Source organism: Hyalella azteca, unplaced genomic scaffold (assembly GCF_000764305.2).
Source record: "Hyalella azteca isolate HAZT.00-mixed unplaced genomic scaffold, Hazt_2.0.2 contig6811, whole genome shotgun sequence".
Classification (NCBI taxonomy): Eukaryota; Metazoa; Arthropoda; class Malacostraca; order Amphipoda; family Hyalellidae; genus Hyalella; species Hyalella azteca.
The window spans coordinates 600451-626389 of record NW_025936959.1 but is presented as its reverse complement, the minus strand read 5'-3'; the positions used below and the strand labels follow the sequence as shown (position 1 = coordinate 626389).

The 25939-nt window shown below is 36.7% G+C and overlaps 1 protein-coding gene across 1 annotated transcript in view; it reads right to left on the bottom strand.

Annotated features, from left to right (window-relative positions):
• Positions 1–25939, bottom strand: part of LOC108677227 (ankyrin repeat domain-containing protein 26) — a 41205-nt gene that overhangs the window by 3656 nt on the left and 11610 nt on the right. The window contains exons 5-17 of the mRNA XM_047881007.1: positions 16215–16315; positions 15638–15776; positions 13608–13715; positions 11416–11614; positions 11007–11150; positions 10318–10438; positions 9260–9426; positions 8444–8609; positions 3735–6341; positions 3367–3537; positions 2745–2912; positions 1820–1914; positions 171–287 (exon numbers count right to left, since the gene is read on the bottom strand). Of these exons, the coding sequence (XP_047736963.1) occupies positions 171–287; positions 1820–1914; positions 2745–2912; positions 3367–3537; positions 3735–6341; positions 8444–8609; positions 9260–9426; positions 10318–10438; positions 11007–11150; positions 11416–11614; positions 13608–13715; positions 15638–15776; positions 16215–16315 (4303 nt within the window). The remainder of the gene's footprint in view (positions 1–170; positions 288–1819; positions 1915–2744; positions 2913–3366; positions 3538–3734; positions 6342–8443; positions 8610–9259; positions 9427–10317; positions 10439–11006; positions 11151–11415; positions 11615–13607; positions 13716–15637; positions 15777–16214; positions 16316–25939) is intronic.

Genomic DNA, 25939 nt, shown 5'->3' with positions numbered 1-25939 from the left:
CTCACATTTGATCAGATTTGTTTCAACACAAATTTGATTACATTGAGCGAAACTTTATTTTTCAGTATTTTACAATACTGAATAAAGATTGTATCGCACGAAGCTGCATTAAATCACTCCTGAATATTAAATAATCCAATACAAGACTAGAAATCTTGAATGCAACTTACCGGTTATTTGCGTCGGACATTCTTTTGATAAGGACGGACTCGTTGACCTTTGTGTTACGAATCTGCTGACGCTTGAGCTCCAGCAAGTGTTGGAAGAGTCGCCGTTCAAGCGTGTACCTGTGGTGATATAGTTTAAAGACCATCTTAAATATTGCCTCAGACATGCTAGTCAACGTTCTTGCTAGTGTGTAACTTAAGGGATTCACATGAGTGACCGTTTTACCATTGCCTCAGACATGCTAGAGTCAACGTCCTAGCTAGTGTGTAACTTAAGAGATTTACTTGAGTGACCCTCTAAACCATTGCCTCTGACATGCTAGAGTCACAGTTCTTACTAGTGTGTAACTTAAGAGATTTAGTTGAGTGATCCTCTAAACTTTGGCCTCAGACATGCTAGAGTCAACGTTCTAGCTAGTGTGTAACTTAAGGGATATACTTGAGTGACCATCTTAACCATTGCCTCAGACATGCTAGAGTCAACGTTCTAGCTAGTGTGTAACTTAAGAGATTTACTTGAGTGACCCTCTAAACTAATGCCTCAGACATGCTAGAGTAACCGTTCTTACTAGTGTGTAACTTAAGGGATTTACTTGAGTGACCTTCTAAACTTTGGCCTCAGACATGCTAGAGTCAACGTTCTTGCTAGTGTATAACTTGGGGGATTTACTTGAGTGACCGTCTTAAATATTGCCTCAGACATGCTAATGTCAATGTTCTTGCTAGTGTGTAACTTAAAGGATTTACTTGAGTGACCATCTTAACAATTGCCTCAGACATGCTAGATTCAACGTTCTAGCTAGTGTATAACTTGGGGGATTTACTTGAGTGACCATCTTAACCTTTGCCTCAGACATGCTAAAGTCAATGTTCCTGCTAGTGTGTAACTTAAGGGATTTACTTGAGTGACCGTCTTAACTATTGCTTCAGTCACGCTAGTGTCACCGTTCCACTGCAGTGCATTTAGTCTAAAAACTCAACGCTCTAGCGCCTAACAATATTATTGATAGAGTTACCGCTTTTTAGTAATTATTGCGGCATCAGCAATTTGATCATTTTCCTAATTAATATATTGATGTAAAAAAGGTTATAAGTATCCATGTAGCACGCGATAAATTTTGTGACATTGTTCAAATTATACCAATGGGTATTTAAAGCAAAATCAAAATAATGGCATCATTATATTATCGATTATAATTATGACATTTTTGGCGACATAGTTAAAGAACCGCTGAAATGAATATTTTTTATTGAGAGGCGAATATTATCGGAATTCGTGCATCATAATTCATAATAATTGAGGGGAGACGATTCAACACATAATATTTATATACAAATTTTCAAGTGCACTAGTGTACTGAAGCATTCCCCGCTACGTGTACTTAGGCCGCTACGTGTACTCAGACCGCTCCGTGTACTTAGGCAGCTACGTGTACTTAGGCCGTTACGTGTACTTAGGCCGCTACCTGTACTTAGGCCAACGTGTACTTAGGCCGCTACTACTTGGGCCGCTTCGGGTACTTAGGCCGCTACGTGTACTTGGGCTGCTACATGTACTTGGGCCGCTACGTGTACTTAATTTTAGGCCGCTACGTGTACTGAAGCAAGTTGCGCATATACGGCCCTAGGACGCAATATTACGGAGGACTCACTTGCGCATGGTGGTCTGCATGGCCTGAGTGATGGACATCTCCGTGGGAGCGGAGCGGTTGGCTTTCTTCTGGCTGTTGGTATCGCTTGAGTGACCCTGGAGAATTATTAACTTTTAGGGATTAACTTTTAGGGATTTAAGTTTAAAATTATGCATCTAACTTCGTTTTGAACTGTTGATTTTGATCACTTTATGCTTCGAGTACCAAAATTAGCAAATTTTCTGTTGAATTGGCTTCAATTTAAAGTTCATACAGCATTCACAAATGCACTCAAAATTTACAAGCTCTTATGTCAGCCAATCGATTAGTTTTAGTGCTGAATAATATATTGGGGTGCATTTCTGAGTGTTTTTTTTATGTTCTCGTAAGTTTGATGATATGGACACATGAATGCATACATTTTTCACAAAATCCACGGAGCCTAATTGCAGGATTTGAGTATCATTCAGCATCAGCATTCATGTCTTTTACGGCATTACCCTCAACAGTGCAAGAATTCATCTATTATTCGGAACAAAAATGTCATCGAATGATAAACAATACAGAGAGTTTGCTGCAATAGTTCATGCATTGAGTAATTTGAGTAAATCACGAGATTTGCATAAGTATACTACAGGCATGGGTAAAATACAAAGCAGTTCATTACAATACCAAACATATTAGCATATATGAAAGATCAAGAAAATAAATTTTTTATATACATCAACCTTGACCAGCAAGTGTAAATTTTTCAAGAACATCAAACAGTTTCCTAGCTACCAAGATTTTTATCCAGCATAAACTAACGTCATTAGGAAGCCAAATAAACTCATTGAGACTAACGTCATTAGGAAGTAAGTGTTGAAGTTTAACCATTTCATCATCAAGACGGATTTTATCCAACAAAATAAACGTATTGATCATATCCTAAGTATGTAGGTCTAACCGTTTCGCCGCCATCGCTGTGCCGGCGGCCCTTGCTCTTAGCCGCCCTGCGCGCCGACAGATGGCGCGGCAGGTCGTCCATATCGGCGTAAGCGTCGTCCAAGTCATACATGTCGCCGTCTTCGTTGTAGCGACCGCCTTTCTTTCTGACTTGTCTGTCTGATAAAGCCTGTAGAATAGGCAGAAAGATACACGTATTAAGTTATATTTGGTCATAATAAAAACTTATCTTCTTGCTGGGAAGATGAATGATGTTTTCTTTTTTCGAGTAGTAAGACACGAATTCTACGTCGATTACCTCGGAATTTTCTTTAGTAGACGCTCCATGAATATTCCAAAAGGCTTATCATACGACGAATATATTCGTATTTTTGATGCACATTATACTGTCGGTTAAAATAGACTGAAGCATATGAAGCTGAAAATCTGGGTAACACAACAAATTGAATTGAAAATCTGGGTTTCCTTACAGCAAATTCGACTGCTCTCATATGATATATATTTTTTATTCTGTTGCTGAGATTATTCCTTTCTAGTAAACAGAAAAGAATAATCATTACTGTAAATCTTACTCAAATGGTGAAATAACCAAAATTACGAAAACTTATATACGATTATCTTACGTCAGTTTCTTCTTGGTCGGACCGGTAATCAGGAGTCTCTTTCTCTCGCGCCTGAAGTTTCTCCTTCCTCATCTTCCTCCTGATCGCGCTTTTAGAAACAATATCTCCTTCATCTTCAGAGAGATTGTCGAGTTCAGAGTCACCACGATGTGAGCCACTATAACCAGATTCCTTGGGAACGAAAACCACTCGCTTGCTTCAGAAATTCAGGTGAGAAAACCTAGAGCCAAACTTATCTTATAAATCATTATATAAAGTGCAATGTGCAAGCAAGTACGTTGGCTGTACAACAAACACACAAAGAAAGAGCTAATGTAACACACGAAAAAGTAAACAAAGAAATACTTAACTGCAAGTGCTCACTCTACCTTCTTGGTGCGCGGGGTGATATCCCTAAGAGATAAGGATGACAGCTCAGGCATGTCAATCCCAAGGAGGTGCATTTCGTGCATCCTGACGTCTTTCCCGTGACAGTGATGCTTTGGCAAGTCGGAATACTTGACTCGCCGTATGGGTGTCCTCAGCGGCTGTAATCCAGTTTCTTCCATCGCTCCTGATCTCGATCGATTTCTTCTTCGATGGCAGCCCAAGGCATTTCTGGTAACCTTATAGCTCATTGCTTCCAATGCTGCATCTTCTGCCTCGGCACTCTTTGTTTTCAAGACTTTTGTAAACTTTCTACCATTTATTTCAATGTCAATTAATTTCGGTTGATCGATTTTTTGGCTGGTATTGTTGGCAAAAGTTTTACTGTCTGTGCCTTCACTCTTTTCGTTAGCAGATTCGCTCAAATTTGACCTTTCTGTCACCTCACTCATCGTAACTCTTCTACTTCCTCTATTCATGTCCGAAGTTTTGGCCAACTCCTTCTGCCCTGTGGATTCGTTTTTTGATGTATCTTTGCTGTCAACAGAACCTTGAGGGACAATCAAGGAAATTTCCCTAGTATCAGGATCCGTTATTTTAGTGGTGTTTTCTGACGTCTTCACAAATTGAGCACTTTCAGATGGAGCTTGCATCCCCTTATCATCAAGACTTCTGGAATTTGGCGGAACACTATTTTCATTTTGTTCTAAAGTGGTTATGTTTTCTCCAGAGTTATGCGATTTTGATTTCAATATTTTTTCTGCTTTAACTTCAACCTCATCGTCTGGCTTATCCTTGCCACGAGAACCAAACTTTCTATGTTCATCCACACTCGACTTGCTTCTCGTAGAATTCTTGTCTTTTTCTTCAACTTGGTCTGGCTTAGAACGAGACGCGGAGCGACTTCGATTACATCCGCCTCTCTCACTAGCTTTTGAGCTGGACCTTTTCGATGAACGGGACTTACCGGACGATCGCGTGGCTGTATCTTCTTCAAGTTTTGGAACAGCGGCAGTGCCATTCTCGCCCTCAAGTTTAACTTCCACCTCCGGCTCTAATTTTTCTCTCGTGCCTGATCTTCCAGAAGACCGCGATCCACGAGAATAGTTGATAGAATTTTCTTCAATTGCTTTTTCTTGTTCTGCTTCTTGTGTAATTTTGTTTTCATGTTTTGTAGAATCTTTGTGGCCTTCACGACTGAATCTTTTTCTAGAATCTGATTTTGCAGAGTGGGAATCAGAACCTTCCTTGAAATATGCTGCTACATTTGGACTCTCCGTTACCACAGTATCTTCTATTAATCTATGCTTCCGTTCTTTTGAACTACTGTGTTTCGATGATCGTGACTTACTCGAACACTTCTTATCCTTCTCAGGTTTCTCGGGACCAATGGCAGAGGTGGGAACTTCTCCTGTCATTGCTTGTCCTATTTCTTTTATACCAACTGCATTCTCCAAAGTATCAGTTTTGATGCTGTTTTCTATGGATTTCAACGAATATTCCTCTTTTTCACCCAAAACCATCGAGTCAACCATGTCAATAGTGTCTGTCGCCTCAAACTTACTATTTTCCAGCACGTTAGGATACCCAGTTCCTTGAGCGTCACTCGATTGTTCTTTACCATCAACAAGTGGCGTCACTTTATTCTCGGTGATAAGGTCCGTTGTTTCCATATGTCGAAGTTTTTTTGATTTTTCAGAGACTTGCGCGTCGGAATTCGTGTTCTGTTCAATCGAAGTTTGACACTTTTCTGTCGACATTTTTCTCGCTTCTGTTGCCGGATTTTTGAATTGTTTATTCGATGAATGAGTTTTATGCTGTGTGTGTGTTGGCTGTTCATGAAAAACAGTTGAATGATCAGTTGAAGTTTTCAAAATTTCCTGTTGTTTACTATTTCGCGTTTTATCTGAATGTTTGGATTTTTCACTTGCATCTTGACGGCTATGTGAAGTTTTAGTATCAGGGTCTAATTGTTGCTCTCGTAAATTCATTTCTGCAGGACTGGGTTCAACTCCACCGACTTCCGTAATCTCTCGAGCTGATTGGGCATGAGATAAGACATTTTCTCCACGATGGTGTCGTCGTGGCTTTGACTCTAATGACTTTGCTCTATCGGCCTTAACTTTTTTCGATTCCTTGCTTCTCTTCAACGATTTTTCCTTCTTCAACATGGCTAACCTCTTATTTTGAGCCTCTAACTTCTCCTCATCTGATTTACTAAGAGCAAAAATACTTTTTGGTTTTTCTTTTATAGGCATATCTTCCGGTAGCTGGTCATCTTCGAAGTCATCAGAATACGCCTCTTCGTCGGATGGCGCACCGTTCGAACCATCGTATTGAATTTCGGCTTCACTATCTCCCTGTTCGTTGTTTTCGTCTTTCACCTGCTCAGCATCTGATTTTTGTACTTCACTGCCATTCATCACTTGTTGTTTCTCATCATCAGACAGCTGGGCACTCTGACTCTGATGAACCATGGCCTGATGAACCTCTTGTCGTGTTTGCTGTTCTTGTTTCCGTTTGATGTATTGAGCACGAGCTTCGTGTACCACCTTTGCCATCTGGGGTTCTTGAACGACCAACTCCTGAATGTTTATCTCTGATGTCGTCTATAGGCAAGACAAACAACAAATGCTCACTCTGAATGCAAAATGTTATGCGACACTCATGTGCGAATAGGTCAAAAAATGGACTGTAAGGTGAACGGAACACATAACACAAAATGCATACTAAAATAATAGCAACAGTATAATAAAATCATTGCAATATAGTATTTCTCCTTCTGACGATGCCCATAAGTAAAAGGACATAAACGCAAAATGGCACAATAATGTTTTGTGAGTCTGAGGAGCATCAGATGTGAGTTACACGTGTCTCTGGGTAAGAATATGAAGGAATTAAGCACAAAAAGAAATAAAATGAAGAATGCCAAGTCAGTGAATTTATCCTTAGGAAAATCAGTGGGCTAGCAAGTTCGAGTATTTTCGTTGCAAGAAAGTCACCACCAGAATTTCATAGCGTAATTTTGTAGAGTGTTCTGTTGATATGAAATGAACTGCGGCAAAATTTCGCAAGCAAAGTATATAAAAAATAAAAAATCTATAAATATCAAAATTGAGCGCCACGGTATTTACACAAGTTGCCAAAATTTGTGAGCCATCCAAGAAATCGAACGGGTTTGAAATTAATTGCGTGGACAAGCTGTTAGTACCAAGAACTTATAGGATTAAAACGTTGCAAGCAGCTCTTGAGCCCTCTTGTAAGGAGCACTGTCTTCAGACTAAATAAATACATAGCGACCAGTTGCATTGGTTTTCAATTAATGACGTTCAATAGAATTTAAAACAATAATACTTTTTATTATTTACAATTGGTTGTATTAAGAAGTCACATCACGTCAAATTAACAAATGTAACAGGAATTTTATTTACTTCACGCAAAGTATAGACGTAAACATCAACAAGTTAATTAATGTATCTAGATGCCTATTGTTTATACGTGAAAGTGGATACTTGAATATACAAATTTCGCATAGTACTAATAATCAGGCTTGCTATAGGTACTTATAGAGTTAGTAATTGACAGGTGATTGATAGGTGATTGACCGATAATTGACTGGTGATTGATAGGTGATTGACCGATAATTGACAGGTGATTGACAATTAGACATCGTAAAGAAATGCGACGGAGTTTTCCACTGAGGAATTGCTCGCTTAAATGAAAAATTTGAATATGTGTAAAATATTGAAAAACTGAATCTTCGTGACAAATTTGAAGTGCATGACACTCAATAAGCTTATTGAGATCCATTGCTGATGGACTATAAGGGATGTGTGAGCCACGTCATCAACACAAACATTGAAACACCAATTACATCAGGAAGTTAATCACATCTCCTTTCCTTTGGCAGAATAAAATTTATGAATGAATTGTTGAATTAACCCACAGGTGATAAAGATAGATGAACAATTTGTGTATCAACACTATAATATGCAAGAAGTATTATTTTTATGAACTAACGATATACAATTGATACGGCTGTAATATAATTAATATATGGCTGTCCTTATATATTAATCGCAAAATACGATTATTGTCCGTAGTATGCGTTATTTGACCATAGAATAATCTCCAGCCATCATACGGCGATGAAGCCATAATCAAACTATGAGTCGTAATTTTATCATAACTAATTTGTGAATGGCAGCGAGGATTTTTTATGAACTAAAATGAACATGAAGCAATTAATGTAATTCTTAGATCTTCAATTTCTCGATTTTATTTGATTTTTTAATTAAAGGTTTTTAAATTTCTCGACATTATTTCAAATGTTTTCTTCATATTATATTGTTTGACCATGAACATGGGGTTATAAGATACTTCACTCATTTTATCTGCAACAAAAATTATGAACCTTGCAAGACGCAAGTATTACTTGCTGTAGAGAACAATAATAAGAACAATACCATAAATAAGAACAACACCTATAAATAATAACAACATTTTTACATAATAACAATACCTATAAATAAGAACAACACATATAAATTAGAACAATATCTACAATAATAACAATACCTGTAAATAATAACAACACCTATAAATAAGAACAACACTAATAAATAAGAACAATACCTATAAATACGTACAGTACCTATAATAATAACAATTTCTTATAAATAAGAACATTACCTATAAATAAGAACAATACCTGTGTGTCAGTGCCCATGTCTTTGAGCTGGGCCGCCATGAGGGTGGAGGCGTCCTGAGTCCTTGTCCCAGGCGTCGCTGACGAAGGTATGAGCAGGTCCTGGTAGCCCAGCTCACTGTTAGGGGTGGCGCCCGTACGGTCACCGCTGCCGCCCTCCATAGCTCTGCTGGTTATTCAGTCTTTTAATAAATTATTATAAATCACTTCACAATTGCATGGAAATCGCAAAAGGCGTAAATAATCATAAATTGGTTTATAAATATATAACAAAATATATAAGGTCAGCATAGCTCTAAGTTGTTCGAAGGCGGTCATCAATGTGAGCTACCGTATATAGCTCTGTTATATTTTATTCTTTCAATGAGCAATTGCGAAAATTTTACGCCAAAACGAATGTAAGATATCGTTGCTTGATTTAGTTCCAGAGGCTGTCACCAGCGAGGTCTCTGATAGCTGACGATGAGTTTACTTACTTTTCCTTCTTTACTTTTATTCTCAACCATACAAAAGGAAATAATATTAATATTATCTAATGTATCACATGTAGTACATACCACTGCACTATACACAAACTTACTTACTGAGGGCTCTAAACAGTAATTAAATCAGGAGTTAACAAGCTTAAATTTTTATTAAAAAGTGACCGAGTTACTTATTAATTTTCATCTCAAAATAAATCCTCGTATTTCCGATTTATTCATACGTATATTATACCGATATTTTTCTCTAGGCGTCACATGCTTTTGTTGTTAGACTTACTGAACGCTCTTAACAGTAATTAAATTAGAGGGCAACAAGCATCACACACTAACTGACTTGCTGAGCGCGAGTTGCAGAGCGCGTTTATCAGTGAGCTTGGCAGCGGACGTTGCGCCGTGCAGTTGCAGGAACTGTGCGCAGCCTTTATGGCCCCGCGCCACGGCCGCGTCCACAGGCGTCAGCAGCTGGCCTTTGGAGTTACGCATGATGGGGTTCACTGCAGCCTGAACATTCCCGTTGTGATTAGGGCACACTTCGGTGGGAATTTTTGCTGCTTTTATTAATAGTGTACGTCACGTGATGATCGAAGTTGTGATTTTGAATATCAAATCTAGGAATAAGCAGGGAATTTGGAATGTCTATATCTAAGTCGAGCGGGAAAGGCTATTGCTGAAATTTGACACCTTTGGGACACGGAATTGCCGGCAAATTGATGTAGGGGTTTGATTCAGCAGCACCTCACGATCTTTATGGGGATTATGTATATTTAATTTTGGTTTGAGGCTCCGTTTGTAAGCTTCAATTTCGGCAAAGAGGCTGGGCGGTTGAGCAAATAAAATTTGGTGCAGTGAGTTGCGAGTTCAAGCCCGCAACAAGCTGTGGTTGTTCTGCAATGTTAGGAATCGGCGACAGGCATACGGCCTAATAAACGCTGAAACTGCTATATCAATTCAGTAGGCGGGTCAACGACGTGGAATTGTGAAGGAACTAACGCAATGACTGAGACTGCCGTCACACGACGCGTATTGGCGGTGTTTGGTAATATATGTGTTGTTTTTTATTGGAACAAACTTTAGAGTATTAAAATATGTAGAATTTATTTTGAGTTCTAAGATACATAGCCATTTCATTATCTACAAAAAGTTAAGCTATTTCATTTTTGTTTTTAGAACAGCAATTAGTGAAGTGCATGTCGTAATTTCGAATTTACGAGGGATTCATAGTCCCTGCACATTTAGTTCATTAAGGAATTTCGTTCAACTTATCATAGTGTACATTAAATATTACATTCATTCTGCTGCAAATCACATTTGTATTTATCAACATTTACATTGTGGTCCATGAGTATGTGACAAGACTCACATTGTGGTCCATGAGTATGTGACAAGACTCACATTGTGGTCCATGAGTATCTTGCAGAGGCCGGTGTTGTTGTTGATGGCCGCGATGTGAAGAGGAGTTCTGCCGTCGCTGTTGCTTGCGTTCACCATTTCCGTCATCATGCTTAGCAGCCAGCTGGTTGCGTGAGAAGAAATTAATCAATTAATTAATTATAACGAAATGTTGGGTTTATTAAAAACTGAGATGGATGGCGCACGACATTCACAATTACGACATTAAGAAGGTTCATAACTGAAACCGTAACCATTAAATATTTAACAATACAAGTTCGAGACTAAAACATTCGCAAATATTTTTCAAGAATTAGTGGTAATGAATTGATTACTAAATGAATTTTAATCATAAGATTTTCATAAGCACTGGCTCTCATTGTAGAATAGCTGTTTTCATTTATTGTGAAAAAGCTGAATAAATAGTGAGTAATTACTGAACAAGTATCCTGCAACGATCGCTGCGAACAATGCTGATATAGAAAACTAATCACAGATTGCCTAGTAGAGGTTGTTATTCAAATAATTTTACGCATTCACAGCATTCATATCAGTCATAATTCAAGCGCAACTAGCTGTTATGAGCTCAAGTATTGCAGAACCAATAAAAAATATAGGAACATGAATAGAAAGCAATAAATATATGCATATGAATACGAACATACATGCTTGAAAACTGTTTGTTCACTCACACAACCAGGTCCTTGCGGCCGCTCTGACAAGCCTCGTGCAGAGGCAGGTCGCCTTTGACGTTGCGTTTCCAGAGGTCAGCTTGATGCTGATGCAGCAACTTCAGCGTCTCCAGCTGACCTTTCGCCGCACCGCAGTGAGCTGGGCTGTGATAGGTTATCATTTAGTAATAATTATGGATATGCTTTTGTCGTGGATCACAAAATAAAAGAACAAACGCCAAATCAAAAATAGAATACCATGATGACCATGAACAATTGGAAAGTCAACTGGATGAATCTGAATTCATTTATAATTTAAACGTTATTATTATCACTGTGGGGACTTGATAAATTATGAATTCAAGTGGCAAAAAGTCTTACACATCAGTCAGTTTGATTAAACTCTCGCCCTTGGGGTTCCCCAACTTACGTTCTGCCCTTGCGGTCTTGTCTGTTGGCATCGGCGCCGTTGTTGAGCAGAATATGTGTGCAGTCTGCGTGGCCGAGCGTCACGGAATAGAAGAGTGGCGAGCAGCCGTTGGAGTCGAGCAAGTCAACCTCGCAGTTGCAGAGCGTGATGAGCATGTCGATGCAGTCCAAGTGACCGCGAGATGCAGCGCAATGAAGAGCTGAAATAAGTCCATATTTCGGTCATTGATGAATTACAGTCGTAAGTTACATGAAGACTTTGGTTAGTTGTCGTCTAATGGTATATTAATCACTGCAAATTTAGTGTATGTAATAATAGTAAAGCGATTAAAAGAAGCTCGAGTCTTTTATTAACTGGTATATGAGGGGGATTAACTATGGTGCACGGACTCATGAGCATAGGTTATTTTGACTGCTGACAGTTCATGCCTTGCTTGATTAAAAATGTTTATGTTATATATCAGACAAATTATTATTATAGCTATTTTCAGGTTTCGTTTATGCTTCTGGCGGGAGAATTACCCATACTGTAAAAACTCTATCAAAAAAGCACACCACGTAATATAGTTAGTGTTTGAGGCTACTTTACCATGTTTATGTTAATCAGCAATGATTTGCTCATCAATCCATATGTAGCATCCCACTCTACCATGCTCAAGATGTTACGAAAGATGCAGTTACGATGTTTTTCATGTTAGAAAAGTTATGACATTTATGATTTTTTAGCGACAGTTGCAGCATTGCAAACAAAAGCCAATAAATAATATCCGATCATTGGAAGTGATAGCAATTCAGTCTATGTGCCATTATAAAACAATTAATGATGCGAAAACACTAATTAACATATCTCTAAAGTTATATACAGTAGGGTAACATGGGGCAGCGAGCCCACTGCGGGTCATGGGCCCATAGCGGGTTTCTCGCTAAGTAAGGCAGATATTGGTCCGTGTTCACCTCCGCCGGTCGACAGTTTCACTGGGGTGAAGTGTAGTGCGGATTTACGTTTTTCGTTATTAAGTGTTTGCGTTATTAAGTTATTTGTAAATAACTGTTTTAGCCCAGATAAAATTTTTTTTACGCTGAATAAAACTGTTTTCGATTACTGTAGATGAAGCTTTTAAAATTACTGTGAATTATATTTTGAACGTAATATTTATAGGGATAATTTTGAGATCAATTTTACACTATTAGCTTTTAAAATAAAATGTTGACACGATATAAATTGAAATGATTCCCAGTGGGGCAACGGGCCCACGCGTGTCACGGGGAAAAGCGCCCATGGTAACTCTATTGACGTCTAATTCACATCATACATTCCTCATTAGTTGTACCTTTAAACAAAACAAAGAACCACCTCGTATCAATTAAAACTTCATCAAAATTTTAGTTTAAAAAGGGGGGGGGGGGCGCTGCCCCATGTTGCCCTACACATTAAGGCGTGCACAGCAGCGTGATGAATTTTTGCCGCTAGTAGTTGATCGTTTTACATTTTCATTTATATTGTTTTATATTTTCAATGTTTCACATCTTTTCGTTTATCCAAATTATGATTGAATAGGCGATTGATTATATGAACTGAACGATAGCATTTCCCTTATAAGCTCTAAGTGTACTTTCAGTATGCAATAAAACTAACATGCATCTTTATTTCTAATATGGCAAATGTTCGCATTAACTTTTTAGAGGTAAAAATTACGCCTCGAGTGTAAAGAAAGTTATTTATTAGAATGGAAAGGCATAAATTTATCGATCAGCTTCAGTCGAGTGAATTGAGTTTAATGAATGTTGAGGAGCCTTGGAATAACTGTAGCTGATATGCCAGATCATTTCTTCTTAAGTCAACAGGGAAAAAATAATGTTTGTAATCATTTCATTCCAAAGGATGTGATTTCGAAGGGATCTGTTCCTGACAGGTCGGCTGCGCATGTAATGACAGAAAAATTGTGTTATTATTTCGGCTCTGGCAAGACCGCAAAAATCTGCACCTACTGTGAAGTAATTTTGAAATGGAAATAACTGATTAAAGCATTCGAACCGTGAGACCTATCTCATTTTTTTCTAATTTCGCGAGACCAAAGGATTTTGTGAGAAGGCAAATATTTCACGAGATTTTAACCCACCTGTAAGATTATCTGTGTACGCAAGACAGTAAGTATTTTGATCTTGATGCATATTTACGTGAGCTTAACCCACCTGTGAGGCCATCTTTGTCAGCAGCGACGACGCTGGCGCCAGCTTTCTTAAGGATCATGATGGCATCAGCGCTGCCTGAAGAACAATACACGTGAGACGGCAGCACCTCTGCACAACACAGCCTCACTCAACCCCACCTCGATGGCCTTACATCCAATAATGACATCAATCAAACTACATGTGTTTACATACTTGTTACTTTATAATAATATCGCAACTTGAACCAGCCAGAATTTTTGTAATCTTTATTTTAACCTCTCAAAATACTGGTGTATCATGTCAAACTACATGTGTTTACATACTTGATACTTTATAATAATATCGTAACTTGAACCAGCCAGAATTCTTGTTATTGTTATTTTACCTCTCAAAATACTGGTGAATCATGAGAAATGGATGACAATGATGATGCTACCAATTTAAATTCAAGTTACGTAACAAGCAAACAACTAAAATACTAATTACCAATCACAGCAAGTGAAGCTGATGATACAGATGATGATGGTGACGACACGTAAGAACATTTGTTGATGCTAAGGTCAGATTGCGGTGCACAGTTTGCGGTGATAGAAAATGTACTTGGAAAGAATTTTTACCGGTTCAATGCTTAGACGAAGTCATAAGTGTGGCAAAGAAGTGTGGTTATACGAATAGCACTGCTGCTTTACGCATAAATCAAGAATGAAAATGCTTCTTCGAATATTCTTGATTTGGATACGAGACTTTCAAAGCGACAAAAAGCACTGAAAATTAAAAATAAAAAATATGCATATTAAATAAATTAGGGAACATTTACTACAACGAACGACAAGCAAATGGCTTGATCTAGATTTTGAATTTATTTTTTATCCGATTTTATTATTTCTGGGGCGTTAAAAATCTCGAAAAAATGATAAATAAATTTATATTAATTATAAATTTAAGGATAACCTTCAACAAAAAAGTGGTATTCTCGAAGCAGTAGAATCGAGCATTTTGTAGGTGAATTAAATGTTAAAGATTGATCGTTTTCATTCAATAGCAAAATATTGTAACTCCTACGTTTACAACTAACAGCGGAACAGAAAATGAGTCATCTAAACACAATGACACAAGATTAAAGCAATTAATCAATTTTGGTCTACATTTTAAGCTAAAAATTAATACTACCGATACTAATAAAAACTGCAACGAAATAAAGTATAATACTAACGAACATTCACTAACAATTAGTGTAATAACACTAATAATAAGGGATACGAAATAATTATCTACGAATTACGCACAATAAAAGCCAATGACCGACTAAATTAGATGCAGTTTTTCAAATAAAATTAGAGAGCTACAAATTCCACTCATCATGCACGCTTTGAGAAAGCAAATGAAAAAGGTTCAAAATAAATTATATATATGAATTAATTTTGATGTTGAACGAATCCGAAATGTTCCGAAGAGATTTATCATTCAATGTGAGATGGGATTTTAAGGCAAGAAGAATGCTCCTTAAACTTGATTTTCTACTATAAACACAGGCTGTGCATTATGCTACCTGGGCTTATGATTTTATATTGATATGCTTGCCTTTTTTCCATCATATAATAATTTTGTGTAATTTCTTTATCAATTTCAAACAATGAATGCAAATTTGAGCCTTAGTAGCCTACACATGAACTTAATTTTTTTAATCAAGTCTTTCAGACAGAGTCATCAAAAGATTATTTGAAAATACTGTCTTTTCACATCAGTTTTTCTAAATATAATAAAAAATTTTGCATTTTTGTTATCATACAATGAAAAAATAGTAGATTGTTTTTTTGCGATGTTTTAAACGTTCTTACGCGCTTTTATACGCCGAATATTTTTGCTAAATTTTTATTCGTATCAGAGGAAACAAATGGATATCATGTTCATAAAAAATTGCCCAATATTTCAAATCCACATAAAAATATAAAATCTATTCGATGTTCACAAATTATAAATTTGTAAGCATTTCCTTAAAGTTTTACCAATATAGTCAACATGTTCTCTGTGAGAAACTCCTGATATATTACCAGAGCTCGCAGCCCATAGCATGGGTTCTCTGCCGTCCTTGTCTTTAACATCGACCGGCACGCCGTACTGTATGAGCGTCTTCAGCACCTCCAGACCTCGGGACATGTCACGACTCGGGTCACCATTGGGACCACACATCTGGGGGGGGGGGATGTGTGGAATGGATCAGTGACTTTAAAAATATATGGATACATGACATAGGAACGGTTGTATCCAATGTATGGATACAAGGCATAGGAACGGTTGTATCCAATGCATGGATACAAAATAAAGGAACGATGTACCCAAAGATGGCTGCGCATACTTTTTGTGATGGAAATAAGCATCTCCATTCTTTCACTTATAAGATTAAAATCAAGTTTGAAATTAAGTTTGACTGAAATAAATTAGGGACAAGTTGAAGCTAAATTATGTTATGCAAAAGTTGAATTAAAATTAATGTGATAGAACAATTGTGAAGTTATTAGTAAAATTGAAGTTAACTATGAGAGATTTCAAGAATAAAGGTTATAAGATAGTTAATTATACAAGATAAGAAATTGATATTAGGCTAAATGCTAGTAATGGATGTGAGACCTGAGCGGCGTAGTGTATGGGGTACGCGCCGTGGATGTCAGCCGTGCTAGGGTCGCCCCCAGCCTCCATGAGCATTTCCAGCAGCTGCACTTCACCGCACACTGAACACAACAAGAACAAACAAATTACACAGAATGTCAGTCAATATTATAATACGTTAATAAATAACAAACTTTTATTTTGTCCTTTACTGTTTAGCAAGTTGACAAGAACAAACAAATTAAACAGAACGTCAGTCAATATTATAATACGTTAATAAATAACAAACTTTTATTTTGTCCTTTACTGTTTAGCAAGTTGACAAGAACAAACAAATTAAACAGAATGTCAGTCAATATTATAATTCGTTAATAAATAACAAGCTTTTATTTGTCCTTTACTGTTTAGCAAGTTGACAAGAACAAACAAATTACACAGAATGTCAGTCAATATTATAATACGTTATTAAATAACAAGCTTTTATTTTGTCCTTTACTGTTTAGCAAGTTGACAAGAACAAACAAATTACACACAACATCAATAAATTAGGTGGGGGCCTCAAATAAACTGACCCTTCTGGGTCAGTGTTTTCACCGCACACTGAACACAACAGCAAGAACGTGCGGTAGTTAGGGAATAAGACCATAAATTAGCTAATTACAAATCACTGTTTACTGAATAAATGTATAAATGAATGAAAAATCGTTTTTATTTTCTTTGAAACGAAATTGGAAATATGAATCTATTATTCATACTATAAAATTAGATATTATAATATACATTAATATTTAATGTAATGAGGTAGGTGTATTATTTCAATTTGGGAATTGATAAGTAATAAGTAATGGATTTGCAATAATGTCGATGATAACATCATATTTCTATTAGAAAACCTAGGTTGGTCCTGATCTACTTACGCACTGAAATGCAATTTATAAATTGTGCTAACGAAGCCGGTTCACCCTAAATTCGCATTTAAAAAGATTGATAACAACACAAAATAATTAGGTCCTTTTCCGGATCAAGCTCGTGAATAATGGAACATTTACGTCAAACTGAAATAAATTTGAATCTCGGATACAGAAAGATTTTGCTAAAGAACAGAATTAGGATTAAGACTAAGAATTTTCATGTATGGTATCCGATTGATTTCGGAGGCACTATAGTTAATTTAAATATTAATGTTTTTTACTCTTAATGAGTAAAAAACATGTTCTGAGGATGAAACTAATTTTCAGCAATGGAACAGAATTTTGTTCCACGCGAAAATAAAATAGATACAAATGCATGAATAATATACAAATGCAAGTCTGTAGCTATTAAATATGTTTTCAAGAATTTTTCATTAAAATTACGAAAATACGTTGAAAATTTGAGCAAATTCGGTGTAAATTTTGAAGGAATTTACATTATGAGAGAATAAAAAATTTATCATCAGTATACAGCCCCTATTGTGTAAAATAATATGTAAAAAAAACAACGAAACGGAAAAAAATGTAATATAGAGTTTGCTGAATTGATATGAGAACTGGATGAATTTTGATCCCGAACTATTCTCTAAAGTTATTATGGTATAAATATGACATAGGAACATACAAGACATAGGAACGGTTGTATCCAATGTATGGATACATGGCATAGGAACGGCTGTATCCAATGTATGGATACAAGACATAGGAACGGCTGTACCCAATGTATGGATACATGACATAGGAACGGTTGTATTCAATGTATGGATACAAGACATAGTATCCAATATATGGATACAAGACATAGGAACGGCTGTACCCAATGTATGGATACATGACATAGGAACGGTTGTATCCAATGTATGGATACAAGACACAGGAACGGTTGTACCCAATGTATGGATACAAGACACAGGAACGGTTGTATTCAATGTATGGATACAAGACATAGGAACAGTTGTATTCAATGTATCTCGGTGGCCATTTTTGTCCTTTGTAGTCAATCGATGGCCGGTAGAATGTTGCTTTGCAATCATACTCTTCAAGCAACACTAATAAAATAGGATTATTATGAAGAAGAGTAATAAATTTGATTCGTTTTTAATCATCGCCGATTTATTTGGTGTTGACTAGAAGGTCTAAATAATTTTGGGATAAGTTCAGATAATTTGAATGCTTGAGAATGGAATTATAGGGCATGAAAACAACCTTGGCCTGCTCGAGTCAAGGATGAAAGCAACCACAAAGAAAAAAATTCAGAAAGTAGAAGTAGAGAACGAAGTGTAAATACACTAACAAATGAAGAAGTAGCTAAGGAAACACAATGAACCCAAGAAAAAGAAATTTTACAAAAAAATAAAATGTTGAATCAGAAGAAGAATAAGCTAAAGGATAAATGCCAGAGAATATTCTTAACTGAGCGTCACGCAACGCAAGCAATAATCCTGAGCACAAGCGTCAGTATTAAAGAGAATAACGGCTCTGTAATTAATGGTCCCGACGCCTGTTATCGTAAGCAATAAAGACTCAAGATTGCCCTCTACGAAGAGCTGCAGTTCCGAGTTTTATCTTAACTTTGTGGCCTTGACCAAAAGAGTGAAGTGTTAAATATAAAAATAATTCAAAGGCCACTAGATCTTATCGTTCATATAACCTATTTAATATATGAATTATTATTAATATATATCGAAATCGGCTTACGTTTCCAGCACGGGAAAGCTCTTTTCATGTCAAAACGGTCACTTCATAATGTTTGTCCATATTCGCTAGGAATACTTTGATTAAATGGGTGGTCAAGATATATGTAGCGTTAGTATGCATATTACTGTTAGTGTTATCATTTGATAACAAATTAACACTGTTTTCAAGAATAAACCATTTTGAACAAGTGGCGAAATAAATTGCTTTGCTTGCTCGATGAATTTCTGCAAGATGGCGATCATTCGAAATTCATATGAAGTTTTTTTTGCTAATCAGTCGTACAATGGCAACAATTTTAACTCACATCATCATGGGATTATGAAAATGATCAAAGAGGAATATTCAAATCATTATAATAGTTATTTGTGTGGCCACGAAAAAAGCGCTGTCATCGGTAGACTATAATATAATTTAAAATGGTCTCTTAGTGTGATTTTAAATAGGTCGGCCATGTTATAATATCAGTAAACCTGTTTAAAATCATATTATAATATATATAATCAATAATAGGCCTGCCATATTAGGTTCCGCAGCTACACTTAGAAGCCGGTTAGCGTGTTGGCAACCTTTAATTAAACCAAAACATTGCATGAGGTTTGGAGCCTGGTACGTTTGCATATACAAATTTTTCTGACGACCCGGCCCATGCAAGGGCATTCAGCAGGGGCAGGTTCAAGGTCATAGCCTTCATTAAACACTGCACCTGGCAAGCTAATGATATGTTTAACAACCCTCTAACGACAGCCACAGATGCCATTATGGATACACAGCGGTATTCAAGATGCAATCGTTTTCGGCGAGTTTTTAAAATGCATAATGTTGTAGGAATTTGTAGTGATCATGCATTTTCGAGACCCATTTGAGCAAACTTAGTTTTTAACGAACTTAATTTCGAAATAAAGCAAAAGTCTAATCATTAGCTCATGGTTAAAAGAAGTAGTTACGCTTTTTGCCGCGACGAATTCTAACGCTAAAATTTCACATTTTGAACACCAGTTAGATATAATTACAACTAAGGCAAGTTAAATAATGGTCTTGAAAATATATTGCAAGTTTCTTCGATGCCAAAATAACTATCAGAAATACTTACTAACGTTGATAAAGTTAATAAACCATTTAAAGCAATCATTAAAATTATCTGGAATTGTAGATGCCCATGAATGAAACAATTAATGAACCGCCAAATAACATTTATCGGCAAAAAATTGAACGTTAAAGGACACAATGTAAAATTTATAGACGTAGTATACATGGTCATTCTAAATGATGGACCAAATTGAATAAATTCGTATTCATTTAAGTGTAAATTTAAAATGCACAATTCATGCACCAATGGAAAGAAAAGAGTCAAAGTTTTTTTTACATATTTATAAATGTTAAATATGTCCCCCTTGTGCTGCACGGCAAATATCTAAACGGTAACCAAACTCGTCCCACACACGAGAAAGCAAATATTCTGTTACTGAGTGCACCGCATAGCAGTAACACGGTTCTTCAGATCAACATGAGTTGCTGGTAGAGGCGGGACGTAAACAGCTCCCTTGAAGTAACCCCATAGAGGCAGTACTTGAGCAGAGTTGCTGGTAGAGGCAGGACGTAAACAGCTTCCTTGACGTAACCCCATAGAGGCAGGACTTGAACAGAGTTGCTGGTAGAGGCAGGACGTAAACAGCTCCCTTGAAGTAACCCCATAGAGGCAGTACTTGAGCAGAGTTGCTGGTAGAGGCAGGACGTAAACAGCTTCCTTGACGTAACCCCATAGAGGCAGGACTTGAACAGAGTTGCTGGTAGAGGCAGGACGTAAACAGCTCCCTTGACGTAACCCCATAAGAAATAGTCACATGGGTGAGATCAGGTGATCTCGGTGGCCAGAAGCGTAGAGCAAGATATTCATTTCCTAGGAATCCTACCCAACGCTCGGGAGACGGGAGTGACTGATTCAAAAGTTTCGGACATAAGGTTTCGGAATATTTAGCCCGTTGGGGGCGGAATATTCCGTGTTGAATAGGTTGAAAAAAACTTTCAATCTTTGTCTTTACATTGGTATGTAAATTATTCATTTGAATTTATACTTAAATAAATACGAATTTATTAAATTAGGTCCATCATTTAAAATAATCCTGTATACTAAATTACACAAATATGATTGAAAAAATATAACTCAGTACTCACAGCAGTGAGTGACAGAGAGCTCATTTTCTTGTCGACGAAAACGTCAAGTCACGGACGGACAGACAGACGGACGGATGGACGGACAGACGGACATGGCGAGGACAATAGTGCATTTTTTCCATAAATGAGAAAATGCGCTAAAAAGAGGGTGCACCTCATCCATGTAAGGATGATTTGCACCTTCCGAGATGAATAATATGTATGTTTCACGTGTATTGACAAACATTGCTCAGCAACAGCAGTATCTTTATTATTTCAAGTCGATGATAATAATAAAAAATGTCTAAAATTTCACGACAAATGGATTTTCAAAATAGATTTTTTAAATAATATTTCATTAAGTGTACAAATTCAAGTCAGGAGCGTTTATTTTAAGTATTGTTTTTGCGGTGCCATTATCATTTCTCTAAATAACAAGTCTTACAAATTAAATGACAATTGAAAGTGAAAGTAATTGATGCTATTTGATGGACAAAAGCATGTTACAAAGAATTCATTGATCCAATAACCCTTAATATGTTATTAATCAAATCCCGGAGTTATGGAATTTCTTGCATTTGTATCTCTAACTCAAACAATTTGAGGAACTAGTAAACTACATGAAATGTGTTTAGCCAATGGTTTATACATTCTGTTCAGTCACAGCGTTACGCATTAATTAATATTCGTAAAATGCTAATATGCTTATAAAAGCACTAAAGATTTGAAATTTTTGTAAATCCGCTTGAAATTGTGGTTAAATATACGAGGTGTAATGTGATTTTTTATAAAATAAGCATGAAGTCATCTTCAAAGATCTCTCAGATCGAGCTTTCCATTGGGTGCAGACGAGAACGTCTTGATCATCGTTTGATTTTCGCTCTAAATTGTATGCATGGCGAACCTGGCAAAAGTTGAAAATTAAAATGGCTTAGGCAGCTCTGCGCATTAATTAAAGATGCCGTACCGTTTAGATTGGTTTTCAAATTTTGAAAATTTGAAATTTCGCCAAAATATTTCGGCAGGAAGGTATTGTTTGAGGCTTAATTTGCTCTATCGAAAAGCTGCTAAAACTGATCAAAAAATGCTAAATTAGCTTTTAATTCTATGCTAAAAATATATTTTTGCTATGATTTGTATCAGAATTAATCGTGAAAAATTCAGCGCTTGGAAATTTAAGGAGCGACCGTAGCCACGATACCGCAGCCTCGGCCGGGTATATCAATCAGCTCCGCGATCAAATTTCAAAGATTTCGCCGAGTTTGAAAATTCCGTTGTCAACTGCATCTCCAAATCGATCACCAAAAATGTCTGAAGGAACTACAACCAGCACTGTGAGCTGCCAGGAGTCTCAAGACACGCAAGTGAAATGCAGGAATTAGCTGCTTGAAGAGCAGTAAGCCCTACTGCAACAGCACTGCACTCTCGTCGACCAGCTACAATAACTCGAAGCTTCAGTGCACCAACTGAAATGCTGTATCCAGAAGCAGCAAGAGAAGAACAAGAAAATGTCTCAGAAAATTATCGACGTCATGGAAGAAGTGAAAACCCTCGAAAGCTGCAACAATGATCTGAACGAAAAGTCTCTTAAACTCGCAATGCAGCTGAAGAAGTTATGCCAAACCGAACGGCACTTGAGGTACGAGTTGGAGGATGAGACGAAGAAAATAGAAGAACTCCAAAAGCAGATTTGCCAGTGCAAGGAAGGAAATGCCGAATAAATCGCGGAGAAGGAGCGCGAACTCGAATGCGCAGAAACGGAAAAACGGAAATATGAGAAAAGAATTTGCAAGCTTGAGGAGCGCGTGGAAAAACTTCAAAATGAGTGCCGCGATTTGAACGAGAAAACCAAAATTTTGGTGGAGCGCTAATCTGCATGTAATATAAAGCTGGCTGGTGCACTTGAAGAGCTTTCGGAGCTCAAAAACGCTCTGGAGGAGAAGTAATGCAGTCATGATGAAATCTGCGACGAACTTGAACGGCAGCAGTGTTTGCATCAACTATTGCAAGAAAAATTGACCAAAGCGCAGGATGTGAGACAAGAAGCCTACGATGAGTTCTGCAAACTGAAGAGTAAAGTGTCGGAAACTCTGAAGCAGATAATGGAAAAGAAGTCAGCCAAGCAGGAATTAACGTGCAGTAACAACGAGGCGTGTGCGGCATCTGAAAAACTGTCCGAAGAAATTTCTGCAAAGGAAAACGCCATTGAATGTTTGGAAGAAACGTTAAAGGGCTTGAAGTCGCAGCAATGCTGTCTGGAGACCAAATTTAAGAAAGTGCAGAAGGTCCTGAACTAAAAGTGCTGAGCCAACTGAACGACATGCCCAAGTTACCGTTGTGAATCATGACATTCTTCGTTGCCAAGTTATTACGATCGGAACCTTCTAAATTTATGGATTCATTGGATGTATTGACGTTTGGTTTTTAAGTTTCTTCTAAAATGTAAAGGATTAGAATATTTTCAACTGAGATGTGAACTTATTGATTTGGGCATTAAACTGTGATTTAACTTACATCGATGTATTTTTTCTTTTTGAGCCTATCCTTATTGGAATTTATGTTTAAAATAAATGAATATTGAGATACCAAGAAATGTTTCACTGGACCGACACTAATTAAAATGAAATTATAATTGCTACTAGGAATTTTTCTGGCTATTAGAAATTATAATAATAATAATAATAATAATAATAATAATAATAATGTTTTTAATATTGCAATCAAGTAAAGAATGTGGTGACTATCAAATAGTGGCAGTACATTCGAAACGATGAAAATTGAATTAAGTATAGATTACAAGCACCTAAATCCTTTCATATTTATGAATGTAGACTTTTTGCCCGGGAGGCTCGCTTGACGTTAAGGGGGATCGTCAGTTATGATATACGATCAGGCGCTTCTGTTGCACAAAGCTATTTACTATCTATAAAGAAAATCTGGCGAGAACGAGAATTGCAAAACCGCGGGCCATGGTCCTGATGGCTCAGGTCACTCTTCATAAACGCTATTTTTTTAGTCGCTCCTTCAGTTTTTTTCCGGAATATTATTTGGTGATTTATTCATACAGTTCGGAGTATATAATTGGATTAGAGCGTTTAATTTCAGTCTAAATTTCGTCATAAATAATAAAAGAAGAAAGAATCTTATTCGATTTATACATTTTCTGTATGAAGTTAAAGGCCACAAACAATTCGCACAAGCACTAAGATTGTTAGTTGCGAAAACAAATCCATTCCTTTTATCGTCTCGTAGTCCTCGTCAGGAATTTAAGCCCAGCAGCCCGACTGTGTAATCCGGTTAAGAGCTTGATCGATGAACGCTATAAGTCAGGACGTTTTCTAGGCCAGTAAATCTCACAGAGAATGACCGTTTCAGATTATTAATCGAGGTTAAACGGAAATTATTTTGAGGCATATGAGATCCAATCGTTGCAGTCTAATGGGATAATATTGTTGCAAAGTGCTTGAAGCAAAACGCTCCTAACTGAAACAGATTCGGGCGTTGTTAGTTCAAGGTTCGTGCTGACAGGTAATTTCGATAGACATCATATATAGCCAGTAAGTAGTAACGGACCTGTGAATGAGTGCAATCTTCAAAAACAATTCATTTTCATGACGAAGCCCAGGAAAAACAAGCTTATCAGTTTAGGATGCTGGCTTCGCTGTTTAACGAAGATATGCACAAACGTCGTGTCAAACACCCGTTCTTGCAGTGTATTGTATAAAAACTGAGTGCATATCATTGAAATGAACTCATTTGATTGAAATACTGAACTATAGGCTTCTAAAATTTTCCTTTCACAATTATGCAATGTGAATTGACTAGAAAACAAGAATTTCTGTATAATGCTCTCTAATACCCTCTATAATACTCTATATAATTATGAAATACTGAATAATTCACTTATAATAACTGTGAACTGAGTTAAAAGCTTGAATATCTATAATTTACTCTTTGTGTAATCAGTAAAGCTGAACTTTGTAGGTCGTGCAAACTCATTGTGCGGTTAAAAACCATCAGCTTGTTTGCAGCATCTCACCACAGGCTGACCTTTACACGCAAGCACAAAGTTAAGGCTTAAAATGAAGGAGGAATTACAAAAGCGATTCGTAGATGGCCGCATAAGAATCGCCCAAATAGCCACGGATGAAACTACCATGAAAAATTTGACACCGAAATTCATGTAATATAATTTTTACTTTATTGCTTACTTCTAATTTTGATTGGTATTAATTGCCATTGATGTTAGGCATTAAGTTACGAACGTATTTAGGAGTGGTTTCTTGATAGACTTATTTGATTTTCAGACGTCCTGGGTAAATGATTTCCCATATGAATGTCATTTGAATTCTCGAAAAGAATAACTAATAAAGTGGAATAAAATCCTCGTCTGAAACTAACGAAGAAGTATTCACTAGCTGGCTATAACTGGTTTGTATGTACAATTGAAAAAAATTTTGTTGGCATCAAAAATTTGTGCAAGCGAAGGTCTAGAGAGGAAATATTTTCATACTGTGAAATTTAGAAATATTTTTTGAGACAGGTTCGCACAGTTGGGAATAAGAATTCATGGTAGTTCTTTATAGAAAATTTGATTGAAAGATCCCACGATTTTCGTGGCTGGTAAATGTGTATAAAATAGAATAAATATCTACGATGGACAGGCGGCTTTTATTTATATTTATTGATTTAAAATACGTTATTTATACTTTTTCTCCAACCTTCTGCATCATTTAAATTTCTTGCGAATTAAAAAAAATCAGTGCATAGGCGTATAAAGTGCCGTCTTATCTACAATGCTCTTATCTGGATGAAGAATTTAATTTTCTTTGATCAAATTAATCATTAAGCCATCCACCTTTCTTTGTATGACTAATTTAGCACACAGTTACGAAAAGAAATGTGAAAAACTAACCAGCTTATTCT